The 18,877-nt window shown below is 43.0% G+C and overlaps 1 protein-coding gene across 1 annotated transcript in view; it reads right to left on the minus strand.

Annotated features, from left to right (window-relative positions):
• The window catches only part of dapk1 (death-associated protein kinase 1), an 83,606-nt gene extending 66,038 nt beyond the window's left edge, over positions 1–17,568 (minus strand). Inside the window, exons 1-2 of the mRNA XM_084552289.1 lie at positions 17,188–17,568; positions 16,236–16,487 (exon numbers count right to left, since the gene is read on the minus strand). Coding sequence (XP_084408415.1) covers positions 16,236–16,297 — 62 coding nt within the window. The 5' untranslated portion in view covers positions 16,298–16,487; positions 17,188–17,568. The remainder of the gene's footprint in view (positions 1–16,235; positions 16,488–17,187) is intronic.
• Between the last annotated feature and the right edge of the window lie 1,309 nt (positions 17,569–18,877).

Here is an 18,877-nt window from a genome sequence, read left to right on the forward strand (position 1 = left end):
ACACACCATGCTTTGTCAATGTCCACGCTCACCACACCAGTCGCCCGTAGAGCTGGTGTTGATGCTGCTCTGAAAACTTCCTCTACTTGTTGGGTGTGGACTTGTTGAAGGAAATGGTAAATATAGATGACAGAGCAGATAAAGACAGAACAGAAACTATATAATGCTGACAAGGAGGACTTTGAGTGCAGCCAACATTACAATAAGGCGAGAGATGAAACCATTATTTCCTGGTAACCCTTGTTATTAGAAAGAATTTTTCTGCCCAAAAATATATGTATTCGTTCAAACTTCTCAGTTCATCTGAATACATTTGGACAGATCTGACTTCTTGTGCTTCTTGTTAAACCTAAGGCAAGCAATGTCATTCAAACAATCTAGTCAGAGGGCTTCAACGTGATCCCACACAGACGGAAAAGACAGATTCTCATTGGTTTAATTCAACAGCCACTTGAGTCCCACAATGCACAAAGTGGAATATCAACCGCCACTATCCATGCAGTTCAGCCAGTAAGAGTCAAACGAACAGAGGCTTTGCACCGCGGCCGTTACAAGGCTCTCTGCTGTCCGGTATGATTCAGCGTGAAAGCTCCCTGGTGAGGCCAAGCTTTTCATTAGCATGGAACGAAGTGTGGGAGGCCGGCTTGGAGTGCTCCCTGCCCACTCAGCGGTAGTGTGGGCCACAAACTGCACCGGCAGAAAAAAAAAAAAAACATTATGCAACCGCCGTGCCATTGTGTACAGCGGAAGAGTAACCACGGCAACGAGATTCAGAGACTGAGCGGAGGAACCGGTGCTGGTTGGAGGAAGGAAGAGTGTGGTAGATAATCCTGGCTGGGTGTCAACAGTGTATGCGTTTGTGTACAGATATGGATTTTGTCAGGGTGTCCTAATGAGTTTCTTCTGACCCCTGTGACACTAATTTAATACTAATATCACATGGTATATGAATCATGACACATCAGTGCTTAGTGTAGGGCTTGGGAAGAGAATCTATGTCAATAAAATACTAGTTTCAAGCTTTTTGCATGATGCTGTGAATGAAATATATTGATATATTGCCGACAGAAACTTGACCTTGACACTTAAAACGGAAGTCAAGCCATTTCTGTCCACATAATAGTCCTTTATGGACAAATAGCTACCAGCCAGGTTGGTTGATTGAGCTAAATTATGCATACTTGAAAAGGTAAACAGCTGTAAAGTGTGTTTTTGTACTGTAAACATTTGCAACAACTTGCTGTAAATACATCTGTTTGCAAAGATTACGTTGATATGTTGCAATGTTTATGCCCGTCCCCAGGTACAGCAGGTTCTGCCGCCTGAAATGCCAAAAATTCCACAGAAAAAAACCTGAAACCAGTTCAGTTTGCACGCTCACTTAAAATGAAACCATCCCTGTAGCAGCTCAACAAGGAAGAACCGCTGGTTTCCAAACTCACAACAATGGGACGGCGGTATCAGCGTTTGAACTATCACAAAAGAGTTGTGTATGACTGTTGGTTGGTGGTCAGAGCCTAAGAGTTGTAACTGTTTCCTCGTTTCCCGACGTTTTTGTGCATTTAAACCTGTAAACATTAACTGACGTAGCTTTGCATGACGCTTTCTGTCTCTTAGTGGGTGTAGCTCTAGCCCTAGTAAACACCCTGAAGAGAATCTTTGCACAATACGATTGTTTGATTTGAATTTCAGTAGAACAATAAAGTGATAGCACGGTCAGCAGCATTAAGACAACACAGAAAGACAAAGTGGACAAACCAGATAAACAGACATGGGTGTTATGACGGAACTTGGGCTACTTAGAGTTCAAACACTCCTAAAATTTATTTTGTTCACCACCTGTTGAGAGCCAATAAAAATCTATGCAACTCTTCACATTTTCGTTATTAATTTCAGTAATTTATTAATTAATATCGTTTTTCGCCATATTGCCTAGCCCTGGATTGAAGTACATATGCTTTCAACAATTCTGGGGAAACCTTTGTCTCACTGGTCGGCCTTGACCTCAGCAGCTTAAACCACATACAACCTTCTACACTGAAAGTAGCCAGGTAGCTCTCTGTGATGAGACTAGGGAGCAGGTAAGGCAACAAACATTTAAAGGTGTTTTCCCACTATCAGAAAAAATGGAAGCCAGCAAGGTGATGCCACAAACTGATGCCCGACACTTGGCGACATGTGACGTGCTACAAATCAGAATTGAGCAGGCTCCAACACTTCAACAGCGACTCAACAACAATAAACTCTACCTGTTCATACTTGGGCGTTTTGTAATGTTGTCGCTCGTAGTGTGAACGTTGCATAAGAAGAAAACTGATTAGCTGTGTTAGTGATGACAGTAAGCCGACATCTTAAGAAATACAAAAGTTCATATAAAAGTCATTTTAACACGACCTATAACATGGCTGATCGTTTGAAAGCCCCCTCCAGGCGTATGTGATCATGTCTCTCACAGATACAGTCGAGGCTTTAACTATGAGCGATACCACTGATAGACAGATTACAGACAGAAAGCTAAACGAGCAGCCGGCGGTGTTTGCCCTTGTCTAGTAGCCACAGTGAAAAGCCACTCGGTGTCAGAGGAATGCCATTCACCTCCCCCAGCTCCAAGGTTTTAAGGCAGCGCACACAATGGACATATTGTGCTTTAAGGTAAAGAGAGGTGAAAGGTTCCTTTGACCATCTTCAGAGTTGTTATGATCTATAGCTGCCAGGATTTCCAAGCAAATAAACACACTGTGATTAGTGGGAAAAGAGGTGAGGGCAAAAGGATCAGTATGTGGACATAAACTGAATAATGCTGGTACCCTGTAGTATGAGTCATGCAGATACAGAATGGACACGACAGTTAACGATGTATGCAAATACTCAGTAAACCTGACCGTTTCCACGCCAAGAAAAGCCACACAATGTATATTACCATCATTTGTTAATAATCTAAAAGCAGCAGAGAAACTCAACTCAATCTGTATTCAAGTCCATGTTATTATTATCCTTGTTGGCTTGATGTGAATCCTTTCAGACGGAGTGATCACAGCTGGTTTCACACTCTGCCAGCACTGGAGTCACTGGATGAAATCAAGTTGTCACCACCTTTCCTCATAATTAACAACATTTGACAATCTGGAAAACTGGTGTCTATGTAATACATATATTTATCTACTAAAACCAATGTGATTTAAGCTAATGTCTGCATACTAACCAGCTACGTTGACGATGACAGGTAAAACAGTTATATCTTTAGCACTAAATTCAAACTCAGAAAAGGGAAGTCATTAGTTGTGTATTAGTTCAATTAACAAAAGCACTGGACAAATACATTTTTTGAACTGACGATGGAGCTAATTCAGAAGTCAGAGGCCTTTTCAATCACTCTTACTCGTCTTCAGTTACTACGTTTTTCACACAAAACCAAACACGTAAACCTGACGACAGCCAAACGGCAACCTCTGAGGCTGTAAATAAAACCAATGCAAATTGGCAAAAATAGTTTCTCAAATGACAAATTAAGTCAGGCTCCACTTCAACGAAGCTCACGCACCACCTCTTCGTATTCCATGAACGGCCCATGACGATAGCACTAGTGGAAAAGTCATTGGACCACAAAAGTTAATAGTTAATAATATCTTCTGTGAACCATTGATGTTTGCATAAAATATCTGGAAAGTCCCTCTAATAACTGTTGTGATGTTGCAGTAACTGATGAGCACTGGCATTAGACTGTCTAAAAATCAAACGCTAAATAAATTTGACAATTTAATAGAAATTTAGATTACTTGGAACTGGGTCCAATACCCAGTGTTAATTGACCTATGGCTAAACCACGCCCCCTCCACTCACTCGGACAAACAATCAACATTCGATGACCGGCGCTATGGCAACTTTCACAGAAAGAGACATTTGTCAGGAGGCTATCGGTGATTTTTGGAGTCAGAAGGATTACATTTCATCTCGAAGTGACCAAAACTATGCGTTGGAAGGTTATATTAATGATGTTATCATTGAGAAGGTCGGTAAGAAGCTTCTACTTCAGGCAAAAATCTACAGGTCTCAGTGCAAACGTGAAAAACCCCATCTCGTTGCCATCACCATCTCAAACAAGATAGAGGATCAGCATTGTTCATGCACTGCAGGGTAAGAAGTGTGATTTACTTTCAGTTTATTCATTTATTACTTTCAGTTTATTAATCTAACTTGACGTGACTTGTAAAATATGCTATCGTAGTTGCTACTATCTTATTTTTAATCTAAACCTAGCTTAAAGCTCCGTATTAGCATAGCTAGATTTTTCTTCTGCTAAAGCAGCGCTTTGTAATATACTAGACTTTGCTAAACATCTGTTAACAGTAACGAGTTCCATGTCTTTGATCTGACACATCATTGGGATTGAATCCATAGGGAACCGGGTTAGTGCTCCCATGTTATTGACGGCTCACTTGACCGCAGTCTTTGGAAAGGGTAAAAAATAAACACCGTCGTCACCCAGCCTCTCGGGATACCTAGTATCGGAGTTGCAGGTACCCCATGCACACCGTTTGACCATTTTAAACTTAAAATGTCACGAAAAAAACATATAAAAACATACAAAAACTAACGAAAACTGACTAACTGCAATGCATTTCAATGGACGTGGAAGCAGAGAATGTCCGAGTGTATTGGCTTATGTCTCACTTCCTGCTTCCGGAACGCGGAGTAGGGAAATAGAACTTCCGGTCGTTGCTAGTAACGCTACTGTAACGATAAAAACAATGGCAGCCTCCACCCGCAGTTGTTCTTGTAGTGTAATAATAATAATAATTCTCAACTAACGTACAACTAACTCAACTAACAACTAACGTAACAACTTCACGTAGTGACCTGGAGCTTCTCTGACATGCTAGCGACATTTACATGTACAGCTGCTACCTAACTATGCTACCAATCTTGGGGCTCGTCAGGCAAGGTTTCGGAGCCACTGAGAAACTAAATATGTATGTATTCCCACCAATGATTGTAAATAAAACAAAATTCGATTAATTAAAAAGGATGTTTTATCTGACACATGTATCACACTTATCTCTGCTATATAAATACACTTGACTTTGACATTCAAGCTAGCTAACGTTAACGAAGGTGAGTCAGCGGAATTGAAAATGAATTTCTCCCAGAAGAACTTGTATCCCTTCCTAAGTTTGGACGTTTCTACTTGAGAGTGTTCATTTACAATCCGAACCACGTCGTCGTAGGTGACTTCAGGCAAGTTACGGAGAGACTTGGTCCAGTGGTATTTATCGGCCTCCGCCATTGTAAAAAGCTAACCGGAAGTGTCGTCTCCCCACTCAGAGACGTTCTTCGATATTCAATTGTTGCGTGACATAGGCCTATTGGGTTAGCTATGCGCACTGTGATTGGCTCATCGCGTTTGGGGGCGTGGTTTAGCCATAGGTCAATTCTAATGTAATTCAAAGCCATCTTGAATAATACATAAGCAAAACAATCAGCAATATTTTTCCAGCTTTTAAACTTCATCTTCATCTTGTTACTTTGGTTAAGACTTTCTCAGATGGCAGTAAGAACAAGGAGAGTTTACACTTCATCTGCGTGGATAGTAATGTGCTCAGTTTCGTAAAATGAAAGGAGGACAAAAAGACAAACGCAGAAGCCAATGTGATACCAGGCCGTGCATACAAATTGAGAGAAGTGCAAGACTGTTGTTCTGACAACCAAGGAGATGGCAGCAGGAGGTGAGGAGGGGGCTGACGGTGCTTCAGCTGGTCCATCCATCGTCTCCTGTTTTATTTTTTTGTGCTTGCGTTTTAAAGCGGGGGGGCCCCTATATGTCTGGCGAAACTGACATTCAGCAGGTTTCGTGGCTGTTAGCTGTGTCATGATTCAGGGAAAGTCAGCAGGTGCACAGACTGGTTTTGTAGGTTGTGCAAAGGCCGTCGCTGAGACAATCTCTAAACTGATAAGCAGCCAGGAGAAGACATTCCAACACACAGTGAAGACGACACTTTAGCAGAAGTGTTAATACCTGCAAGAAGGAACAGAGCTGAATTTGCTCACCTCCATTTTGTTTGACCTTGCTGCTGACATTAATTAAAAGTGAATCGAGTTTAGAAAGAGCTGGCCCCTTTTCTTTTGATTATCGCAAAGCAGACACGCATCACAGTCAGCACAAAAGCTTGATCTTCAAGGACGGGACTTTTCAATGTAACCAAACATAACAGAACGTGAACATGAAAACAGCCAAGGCAGAACAACAACAAGGATCCACCTAGAAACAACCAATAGAAAACCTTAGGCATGAAATACTAGAATTACCAACATCCCTTTTATACAAGACGTAAGAATATTTCTCAGAGTTACTGACATTTAAGCAGCACTACTACAATTGAAAAACAGGTTTATGGGAATGATAGAAGGAAGAGAAAAAGAATGCAGAAAACTGAAAGCGAGAGAAGAGATAAAACACACATAGTTTCAGTCACACAAAAGGAGAACATGTCACCTCAGGTCAGCTGACGAAAGCTTTAGCTCCTAAACATTGTCCAAGCGAGTAAATGCTGTTGGTCAGTGGAGATCCTTTTCTTTAAATGAGCTAAAAGCAAGACATGTTAAATGATAATCAGAAACAGTCTGCTCATCGGTTATTCAGTCGACGCTGCTCCAGTCAGACGAGCCTGAACCAGATAGAGGCTTAAGTTAATATACCGATGCTTATAGTAGCTATACTTTAAGCCTTCAGAGTATTTTTCAACAATGATGTATAATCCCCTGAGGGATTAGAGACATTTTTTTTTCCAGAGTGCTTCACGTTATCTTGTGCGTAAACCCACGCACAAGGCAACAAGAATGCTGACTTTTTTTTTTTTTTTTTTTTTAAATGCTGCCTTGTTATTATTCATACTGTTCATAATGAAAGACATACAGTGGCACGTATCTGTCTGTAGAGCCACTTCAGTTTTGAAGAGGGCATTTCTCTGCAGGCCTAACACTGTTGACCGTAACATACCCACATGGATTTTATGATGTATGTATACAGAGAGGCACACAGGCAGCACACATCCAGCATCTGACAGACACAACGCTGGTCTTCCACAAGGTACTGTGTTTATGTTTATGTTTTATTACACTGGCCCTTTGTCTAATCACTGCTCATTTGACTGTTCAACAAAAACAAGCTGCTGCTACTTCCCAGAAAAAAAATAATAAATAAAACAGAAAAACTATTGTTATATGTATTGCAATATACTGAGACAGCTTCATATTTGTTTGGTAAATATAACCCCATACTGAATGTAGCATCCCATGGAAATGTCTTCAACGTAAGTGGGCGAGCATGTGTGATAAGAGAATAGATTTTCGAAAAAAAATAACACACTGGAAGGCGCATTACATAACAAACCTACATCTTGAATGTAAAAAGATTAGACTTACACTCTACATGTACTAAATACAACATTTTCACTGTTTTCTGGTAGACTGTATTACAGTTAAGACTATTTTTGTCCAAAAGACATGATGTAAACATACATTCAGTACAGTTTACTTTAGTGCAGTCATCATATTTATTACTGTTAATTAGGGATGTTCCAATTGACCTATGGCTAAACCACGCCCCCTCCACTCACTCGGACAAACAATCAACATTCGATGACAGGCGCTATGGCAACTTTCACAGAAAGAGACATTTGTCAGGAGGCTATCGATGATTTTTGGAGTCAGAAGGATTACATTTCATCTCGAAGTGACCAAAAGGGTCTACACTATGCGTTGGAAGGTTATATTAATGATGTTATCATTGAGAAGGTCGGTAAGAAGCTTCTACTTCAGGCAAAAATCTACAGGTCTCAGTGCAAACGTGAAAAACCCCATCTCGTTGCCATCACCATCTCAAACAAGATAGAGGATCAGCATTGTTCATGCACTGCAGGGTAAGAAGTGTGATTTACTTTCAGTTTATTAATCTAACTAAAATATGCTATCGTAGTTGCTACTATCTTATTTTTAATCTAAACCTAGCTTAAAGCTCCGCATTAGCATAGCTAGATTTTTCTTCTGCTAAAGCAGCGCTTTGTAATATACTAGGCTTTGCTAAACATCTGTTAACAGTAACGAGTTCCATGTCTTTGATCTGACACATCAGAACCGGCTCACTTGACCGCAGGCTTTGGAAAGGGTAAAAAATAAACACCGTCGTCGCCCAGCCTCTCGGGATACCAAGTATCGGAGTTGCAGGTACCCCATGCACACCGTTTGACCGTTTTAAACTTAAAATGTCACGAAAAAAACATATAAAAACATATAAAAACATATAAAAACGAACGAAAACTGACTAACTGCAGTGCATTTCAATGGACGTGGAAGCAGAGAATGTCCGAGTGTATTGGGTTAGCTATGCGCACTGTGATTGTCTCATTGCGTTTGGGGGCGTGGTTTAGCCATAGGTCAATTGGTATTGAGACATCAGTATACCTGGCCAATCCAAGCATTGTTTAAAAGTTCGGATCAGATCGGCATCGGGCTTCAGCCAAGCCCAATCTCTGCAGTAGGGAACACATGTTTTCAGGAGCAAAGGTACAATCTAACGTCTACTTGCTATATTAGCTTTGACAGCTGTTTATTGGGCTTAATAAAGTCGCACGGTGCCCACATGATCTGGGAGAATAAGTAAGATAAGAGAAGCCTTTATTAATCTCAAAGAGGAGGACAATTTATTAATTCAACATCAGATCAGGACTTGGATCAAATATTAAAAGATCAGTACGCAGACAAAAAAAAATCTAAATCGAAAAACTCAATCAGCACATTCCTACTGTTAAAAGCAGGCGACAAGATCTAGTGAGAAAGAGGATGACAGAAAAGAGGAAGGGAAACTTAAACAGCCCCTCCCTTTCCATGCTTGACTGGCTGCAGATCTCTCCTAATTGACCGCAAAGGACTGGAGCTCTCCCTCGACGTGACCCTCAAAACGCTCCCATGTGCACACACACACACACATTCACGCACGGTGTCAAACCCCTGCCATTCACCCGCTAACACAGTCGGCAGGAATCCAATTATCCTCCACTGACTACAGAGATTAATTGAAAGTAACTCATTACGCTCCTCGAGGACATTCCTCATGAGTCCGATTTCAATTTGACTTGTAAGCTCCCCCCCCCCCAGTTTGAGGAGTCTGACAGGAACTATCACAAAGCTTAAGGCATCCACGCGAAGATGGGCCGAGCGAGAGACTCTGTGGGAATACTGTCGACCAGTAAGGCTGCACATTCTGTAATCCGCTTCTTCACTGGTTTTCAAGTACAAATGTTTTCTGCTCTCACTTTGCTTGTTTTTCTGTTTCCTGTACATCTTTATTTGATGATGATTTTGAGGTCAGAACAGGAGGATCTTGCTTTTCTGACTCATACACTCCTTACTACTACTATATAGTGTTGGCAACAGGCAGACTGAAGTTCAACATGCTTTTGCACACAGTGTACTCAGTGCAGTATATAAAACTTCCTGTGCAACACCATTGTGCAGACTAGGGGTCGTACAGACTAGTCAACAAGTCAGTTTGTCAGCTTAAGCGCCGTAACCGTGACACTTGAAGCTTCATGTCTTCACAGACTCCAAGAAGACAGATGAGGAGTCCAGTGGGTCGTTGCAGCTAACTAGCAGCGGTTCATCAAGTGTGTGGAAATACTTCACTAGAGATGAAACCCGTACTGTTGCGGCGACATGTCAGTCCTGAAATACAACAAAAGTACTACAGCAATGCATCTGAAAAGGCTAACGCTAGAATATTAACAATCCAAATCCTCTGGACAGCAGTCAGTTAACAACTTCACCAAACATCCTGCGGTAACAAAAAGAAGGAGGCTGCACATCAACTATTTCATGGTGAATTTTATTGTCAAAGTTATTAGACCTTCAGCTGTAGCACATGGAGAAGACCTACAGCTACACTATCCATCTTACAGCAGTGGAGTACTGTTAAATGTTGTGGATGGTGTTGAGTTGCATCCTGTTTTTATACAGGCTATATATATATATCTGTTTTCATATTCATTGTTGCAAAGCATTACTTTCTACTGTGTTTTTATTAGCGACGTCATCACCGACTAGTCGTATACCCACTTAATAATCAACTTTAAAAATATCTAAGGTCGTGCCACCCCTTCTGCCTAATAAACATTTTTCAGAAAAACATGTAATGGCGTTCCTACAAGTTAAATCAGTATTAAATCCATCACCATAGCTTCCAACAACGTAACACAAAATAAGAACCACCATACCGTAATTCTCTCCTGTTGTTTAAACTCTTGATTTCCTCCTTTTCCGGCGTCATCACTTTAAACTACCTCAACGACCAAGTAGGGGTGGGCGATATATATCGTCTGCGATAATATCGTGATTGTTGTGTTAACGATGTGCAAATTCACATTATCGAGTATTTAAATTAGTCCGAAAAAAAAAACGCTCCAAAACACGCATTAAAACCCCTTGGCTGCAGCAGGGCGTCACGTGACTGCTGTAGTGGGCCTACACGTCATCATCTCTCTCATGGTTACCGCATGGCCGCAAGTTCAACACCGGTTAACGAACGTGGTTAAGCTAAACATTTGACAGAAGGAGACAACATGCAGACACCCACAGCCTCGCAATCGAGCGGCAGGACAGTGTTGAAATAAAAAAAAACCCTCGTACCACCTCCCATTACAGACATGTTTACCCCTACATGAAAACCAGCGCAGTCAATTCAGCGACCAGAGGAGGAAACAGACGAGCAGCGACAGCTAGCGATGGGAACCGCAGTACGGCAGCTCGGCAGCTCGGCAGGGACAATCAAACATCTGATGGGCACGTAAACCGCACATCATTATCTACTGTGTAAAGACTAACGCTTGTCTTCAGTGCTATATGTATTAAAGTGACAAAAAAAATAATATAATCAAGTATCATATTTGAACACTTTCCAAGTTTAAGTTACTTTAGCATCACCGTATGCGTTTTTGTTGCGCAGGATTTTAGCCGTTGAGCAGCACGCACAACGTCGCCAAACGTAAAAATAAATAAGAACTGTTTTCATTCAACATTGTGCCCATTATTATTATCAGTGATTAAGTAACTCGGACTTTTAAAAACACATTTTTAATGGATATCGTCTAATTATCGTTATTGTTAAAATCCCCAAAAATATCGAGATATTATTTTTTGTCCGTATCGCTCACCCCTACGACCAAGCGGTTATAAACCTACAGTATTACACCCAAAACAGTCCAACAGGGACACTGGAACTAGTGTACTCAGAGGAAAAGCCTTGAAATCAAAGTCGGTGATAGAAAAAAGGGGCATCGTTGCATTAATGTGACAGTGCTGCTGCTGCTGCCAGGGGTCAAGGGGGAGGAGTGGGGCGGGGTGGATGAGTGGCAGGCCTCATCAAGGCCACTCCTGCCATCCAGACAGCCCCTCCACTCAATAACCAAGGGTGGGAGGGGGGGGGGGGGGGTAAATCTAGGTCAGTAGCCGGGCCGCTGTCTGCACCGAGTGTGTGCCGTGCTTTACTGGTGCTGGGGTGTTCAGCACGTTTTTGTAGATTTATTTTTTAAATCACCTCCGTAAAGACTACTGGTTTCTTGAGGGGAAAAAGGAAATTCTAAATTAATAGAAGGAAAACATGTGAATGACTTCCATATAATCTTATTTTGTATTCATAGAAATGTGTCTTTGGGGTGATTTTGTGCAGTGGAATAACCCAATTCCAGTCTCAGCGTAACATTTTTTTTTACATTAATTTGCATTGCAGAATCTTTAAAGAAGTTCACGCAGCCCTCCTCCAACCAAACACACACACACACAGACACACACAAAAGAAGGGCCCTAATGGTAGGGAGCGCCACACAGCAGTCAGATTATTGCAGACTAATGATAGAGGCAGAGCTCTGCAAAAAATATGCAAAGTGTAAAACTGGCCAGTGGACCAGATGAAAGGCACACACCGAATAGATTCCACCGTCAGCTAATGCAAATGTTCTCTTTCCAAGACTGGGCAGAAAGCGGCCGAGTCTGAACAAATGACAACACGGAAACTAAAGGAAAAAAACTGAACCCGGCTCACATGATCCTTCACGTAGACTTGGCTGCTGCTGTGTTTTTGGCTGAAGTTATCCTAAACGACTTCATGCTAAATATCAGATATCAGCCGGTGTTGTTTACCATTGGGATTTCTCTTCTGTATTTCTCTTCTTCAATACTGATATGATGAGTCTGTATATTTTTTTTACACATCCTCATTTAATGATGCTTTGTGAAAACTTACTCTTGACTGTTACGTGACACAGCGTCATAGATTTCCCCACACGACAGGAGTAAGTCACCCTAAGAGCTGCTATGTTAGAGTTTAATGAGCGGTGAGAGGTTTATGGTTATTACACAGATTAAAAAAATGGAAATAAAATGATAAATTTCTCTGTATCTGCAAGCAATTAGATAGATATCATAATTGTCAGCAACAGAGGAAATCAAATAGTCTTCATGGTTTTTCCAAGCACACGGGGCGACACCTGCAACTTATGTTTGTCTTATCAACCTACCTAACACGTATATGCAAACTGTATCCACGACTGGACTCTACAAACTATATAGTCTTGAAGATCTGTGCAAACAAATCAACTGCAGGTTACGAAGGCCACAAGCCCCAGGTGTTTTCATCCCTGCAGTCAGAGCACACAGAATATCACCACTATTAAACCTTTAAAAACACTCCAACGGCCCTTCACTTGACCGTTATTCTAGGCTTCAAACAGGAGATCCTCTGAGATGCCAGCAGCTAGAATGTCCTCCCGCTGATCTGAGGCATGAAGCGAAAATGTTCTGCCAATCTGCGAGGCAATTAGAGAGATCAACCGAGAACAGATGTGGCAAAGGGCTCGACTTTTCAGAAGAAAGGTTTTGCAGGAAAACCAGCAGCAGTGGCAGCAACGTCTGTGAGAAGCCCTTTAGAAAGACAGCCAGGGTTACACTTTAGTATTTCCGGCTGCTTCTCCCATCTCTGCATTTTTCATGGACGAAACATTTTCAAGAAACTCTACAAGTCCAGTTGGCCTTTTCTCAACTTGATTGTTGGATGAACTATATCAGTTGCACCCATTGGCTGTTGCCTCAATCACATTACCTCAATGTTTCGCTTATCGTCGCTTAAAACTTGCCGAACTTCATTACCATTCCGTGGTCTTTTGGTCGCTGCTCGCCACTTCCTGTTTGTACATTCCTTGCTGGAGACACTTTAACAAACGACTACATCTTGGCCGAGATAATATATTAATTTGGCTTTATTTACTGACTTCTACAGCTGTGTTGCTCCGTCCACAGCCTCCTCCTCGTTACGCCGCTCGCCTGCGCGCCGTGGCTGGATACTAATGAAGGTTAGAGGCCTTGCTTTACCGCGCATCAGTCCTGTCATGCAGAGAAACTCCAGAGCGGGCGGCGTCGGTGTCAGTGAAGGGATAAAGTCACTGCTTGGGTGATTTCCCATTTTCCCATTTTGCCAAACCAAACAAGCCTCGATCCAAATCAAGTCAGAGTCCGGTCTGGAGCACGGTTTGATCAAAAGGCTCTCTGTCCTAAAGCGTCATTTGCCAGTGAACAGAGGAGGCTCATCAGCTTACATTATTAACTAACGCCGGCTTATCACGAACTTTGCATGCTCTAAGTTAGAGCATGCAAAATGAAACTTCAAAACATTCATTCAACATCTGCATTCTTATCGTAGATCTCATAAGTTTTCCACTTAACGAAACTCTCTTCGGTGTGCAGAGTTCCTAGGAATGTGTAGTTTCACCTTGGTGGACATCAGCAGGCGTCAGTTGATGATTTAGAGTTGGGGATGAAGAGATAAAGGAAAAATGAAACTTCCAAGTTCACGCTCTTTACTATTTACCACTGCTGAACAGACGTCTGTGCATGAGCGATGCTTGCGTGAAGCCTGGCGTCTGGTTCTAGCCTTTTTGGAGCCAATGCAAAACAGGTTTACAGCATTTCTGTTTATGAGCAAATCGTATCAGATGTATTTTCAAAAGTACTTGAGTTTCTTGAGCTCCTCTCGAGCCGTGTATAACTTCTCTGTCTCATGAAACAATTCTCCGCAGGAACACTCACAAGATTATCATAAAATGCGAGCAGACATCTTGACTTAAACTCTCTATTCTTCCCAAACAGGGAACCGATCCTGGTGTTGGACGAGCGTCCAAATGAGACTATCGCGCTCATGTGGCCGTCTTCTTTACCTCCAGCCAGAAATTCAATCCCATTACACAAAGCTCCCCCGGTCGTCTCTATTACCTAAGTAGGCACGGTGAGGCGGCCACAGCGGCTCCGGCTCTCCCCCACAGTGCAGGAAGGTGAGTGCTAAAAGGAGAAGCGGCGCTGCCAGAAAGGCCCAGGAGAGCCGGAAACAAGCGGTCGATTATTGGTCACTTTTGATTATCAGAAACTCTCAGATTTTTCCATTTTGACGTTTCTAACCGTCGGTGGAGACGGCGAGCACGATCCACTGTGACAACCCTCGCCTTTACTATTATGTAATGCTGTTTCTGATCTATGCAGCAGAAAAGTTCAGCTGGAAACAAGACGAACAATGACTTCATATTGAGCAGTATGTGACAGGACAGGAGCATTCTGCTTTATCATTTCTCCACTACAAACATCCACCATACACCTCCGCCCAATCACATACTGAATAAAGAGAAACCTGACGGAGCTACGCTGTAAATCCTCCACCCCCCTCCACCCCCTGTAACGACGCACAATGATGCCATCAGCTCCCTGCTGCAATAAATCTCCAAGGAAGAGGCAGCAACAGTCGCAAAACGCCAACCTCTCCATCACTGACAACGGAGCATTATGAGCTGCATTAATCAAAGCCTATCAAGATGCACTCAGAGTGGGGGAGGGATGCGCGTCCTGGAGACTACTCGCAGTCCCAGTGAGTAGTATGTGTGCTGCACGCATGTTTGTCTATTTAGCCAACTTCTTCTCAGCCAGTAACTACATATATTGTGTGTGCCACATTTAAATCAAATTATGTGATTTACAAACATTCGAGACGAGTCAAATCTGAACTGGAACGCAGAATGTACTCCGATCAGGCATAACATTATGATAATGCAATACAGTATTGCGCAGGTCTCCCTTGTGCCTCCAAAACAGTTGCGACTCATCAGAGATTGGTCCTTCTGAGGGTGTCCTGTGGTGTCTGGCAACAAGATGTTGTTAGTGGGGGTCCTATGGGTAGAGGGGAGGGGCCACTGTGGATCATCCCACAGATACTAGTGAATTTGGAGGCCAGGTCAACACCTTGTAGCCTGGTCGTCACCATCCTACGTTTCCTCCCGAAATTTGGTCTGGCACGTTAGTCTGGCCCAATGTAATAGGAATCTGTCTCCGTAATGGGCGGATGCTTATTTTGAGGTTTAAAATCATTGGAGTTCCCTTAACCAATCAGCAACGTTTGGTAATGACGTATATTGTGCGCCGGAGTTCAGGCTCTTACGCTTACCACTTCCACTTCCAGTTAAATAAATCAAACTTTTCCCAAAGCCAGTTGGAAGGAGAGCTACGACGTCCTCGCCGTTTATAAAATTGACAAGACAAGCCTCTTGTTCTGGTTTTAATTCCGTGACGCTCTCGAGAGTTGAGACAACTTCGCGGATGGCTTCTAGCGTCTCTTCCTCCGTCGCCATTGTTGCTGTGCTGTTGAACCACAAGCTTCGCTGGACTACAAGCAACTCGGCAGGCGAGTTCCGCGTCATCACTCAACTGTTGTCGCTGATTGGCGCGGTTACACGCGAACCGCGGAAGTGCAATCTGGCCAGACTCCGTGCCAGACCGAAATCAAATTTCAGGCGGAAACGTAGGATGGTGACGACCAGGCTAAACACCTTGTGCTGTTTTTTTTTTGTGTGTGTGTCTGTGTCAGGCTGCATCCTGCTGGGGGATGGCTGCTGACATCAAGGAGTGTCATTGCTATGGGGTGGGTGTGGGGGTGCCTGGTCTGGTCTAGGTGGGTGCTACATGTCTAAGTAACATCCACACCAATGAATGAATGCCAGGTCCAAAAGTTTCCCAGCAGAACACTGAATTATCACAAGATGGTTTAAATGTCATTCGCTTCTCCTGTCCTGTCCTGTCCTGTCAGTGGTCATAATGTTATGCCTGATCGGATTCTCCTCACACTTGCAACCATGCACACCTCGGTCAAAACTCACCTCCCCAGCTCGTCCCCGATGTCATAAAATTCCTCAACATTTTCCGGGTTGAAAATAGTCATGTTGTCCAGGCACTTCCTCTTCTTCTTCTTCTTCTCCACCACCACCACCAGCCCTCCTCCTCCTCCTCCTCCGACCACACAGGCTCGTCTTCCGGCTCTTCACAGCAGCAGCAGCAGCAGCACAGGCACCTGCATCCCTACCAGCAGCCTCCGGTCTGGGCAGGGTTGGATCCTCCTCCTCATGCTAGGGCTTCCACACCAAAGACCAACAGAGATAGAGAGATAGAAAGAAAGAGAGAAAGAGAGAGTATTTAGTCTTTTTTTTTAGTATTGAGTGAAGGGGGGTTTAATAGGTGGGCGTTCAAGTCAACAAAAGGACCCCAAACTGACTGACTGACGGACGGACTGATGAACCTGCTCCACCGGGGCGATGTCACGACTCCCGGAGCTGATCTTTCCTGCAAGCCCCTGCTCCCTCTCTATCTTTCTCTGTCTATCTTTTTTTTTTTTCCTGGGCGGCGTGTTAGTAACACAACCATTAAATATGTCACCAACGGTTGCACGGGGACCCAAATAAGCCCACAGGAAAGCCTGGTGTAGCCATGGGAAACACGCTAACCGTCGCCTCCTCCTTTCAGTCGGAAAACGAGAGAAAAGTCGTTAGCTTATCTTCCAAATAATGACCCGAGAGGACCCGGACAGGTGTCTAAACCCGGGTTAACCGTGCAAAATGAGTGTAAAATAAAATTAAAAGTCGTAGCAAATACATATTACATTTTAAAAAGCCTAACCGTTTTCTAAATTTTGAAAAAAAAAAAAAAAGAACGTCTCGCGCCGGTAACGTTCTATATTCAACCAGGCTGAAGGGAATAAGAAAAAAAAAAATAATTAACGTTAGCTTACTGGCGTTTTATCCGAAAACTGAGTGTGTGTGAGGTAAAGTCTCTTACGGTTCGCCTCCGTGTGTCCCGCTGCCGAAATGTAGCCGAGATTTTAACGCGTTTGTTTTTTGTTTTTTTTTGTCCGAGCCTGGGACCCAGGTTTGGGGCTCAACGGAAGACGAGACGCTGCCGTGAACGGGAGAAAATCAACGTTAACAATGTGAGAGAGAGGCAGTGTTGGTTGGTGCTGGCGCTGCGTTCACGATCTGGAGAAAATCGGGGAAACGACAAGCCGTAAGGGAACAGCTCGTATTTTACTGTTTGCTAGACGACATTAATACCAATCAGTAGCAGATAAAGCATCAATAGCGTGTTTTATTTCTCTTCCCTTAAATAAACGCATTTAAACAGAGGACTCGTTGCCGCCTCGATATCTTAAGCGAGAGGCATTTTCCCATTGGGATGTTGAAATAACTATTTTTCCTACGTGCCGTAAAGGCAGCATCCGTGCTCCTGTCGCAGGAGGGCAGCAAACATTTCACTTTGATTTAAACACAGTCATGTTGAGAAATTGGGACTTTTTTGTCATTTAAAATGTTTATTAGAATCGCTCAGTTTATTTTATTTTGGCAAAAGGTCATATTCAGAAAGGAAAAATATTAAAACAAACAAAAAAAAAATGCAAATCAAATCAAATTAAGATTCACATTGACATTTTGACACACGTGCAGCCGTAACAGACAAAATGTAATGTCGTTTCTCTCAGGGATCTGTGCAGATTTGGATAAATAAATAAAAAGTGGATAAGTAAATACAAGAGAATAAATATATATATATCCAAGGTGAATGGACTCGTTAACCTCAGGACGCTCAGGCTGAGCAATAACAAGATCAGAGACGTGGATCCAAACAGTTTCAGGTCCCAGACCGGCCTGGATGAGCTGGACTTGTCTGAGAACACTCACACCTCAGATAGGTCTTCACGTCTCTCAACTCCACCAGGATCAGATTAGACGGGAAACCCTGGGACTACTCTTACAACACCAAAGGTTTTGTTGCCTTCTTAAAAGGTTTGAAAAATGTACGACAAAGGAAATCTCACCCTGATTCTGTCCTAAGATGTTTAGCAAAGTGCACGGTGCACATCCTGGATCAGATCAGCAGTTCATTAGTCTAACAGCTTGTGGAAGAAAGGCTGTCGAGCAGTGTTTTGGTTCTGCTTTTAACTCTCCGGTTTGCCTGAAGTTTACTGAGCAGGTGAGAGGGGTCTCTGACAATGTTCAGTGCCCTGTTTCTGCACCAACTCTGGAAGAGTTCTTGGACAGGGGGCAGGTAGACTCCAATCACTACCCTCTGCATGGCCTTGAATGAATTTAAGAATTATTTGCCTCTACTTGCCTCGATGAGGGCAGCCCTCGATGCACGCTGCATGAGTGTGGAGGAAAGTCCGTGGTTGTCGGCGCTGCTAGATCTTCTTTAGTCTTCAAGTAGTTCTTCAAAGCTTTGAGGCGTGCTTGGGCTCATTATCCTGCTGAGGAATTAATCCTTGTCCACAAAAAATGCAAACCAGAGGGTGCAGCTTCTCCTTGACCAGGATGGAGTCGATTCAGAGCGGTTTACCAATCCCAGAGGAGCAAAATCAAGGTAAACTGAACTTTTTTTCCATCATCCACTTTAGAAAGGATTATATTTCCGGCACAACCTCCCACTGCTACCAAGGTGCATGGAGGAGGAAGCAAAACTGTATCTCATACATTTT

The sequence above is a fragment of the Chelon labrosus genome (genome assembly GCF_963514085.1).
Source record: "Chelon labrosus genome assembly, chromosome: 9".
NCBI lineage: Eukaryota > Metazoa > Chordata > Actinopteri > Mugiliformes > Mugilidae > Chelon > Chelon labrosus.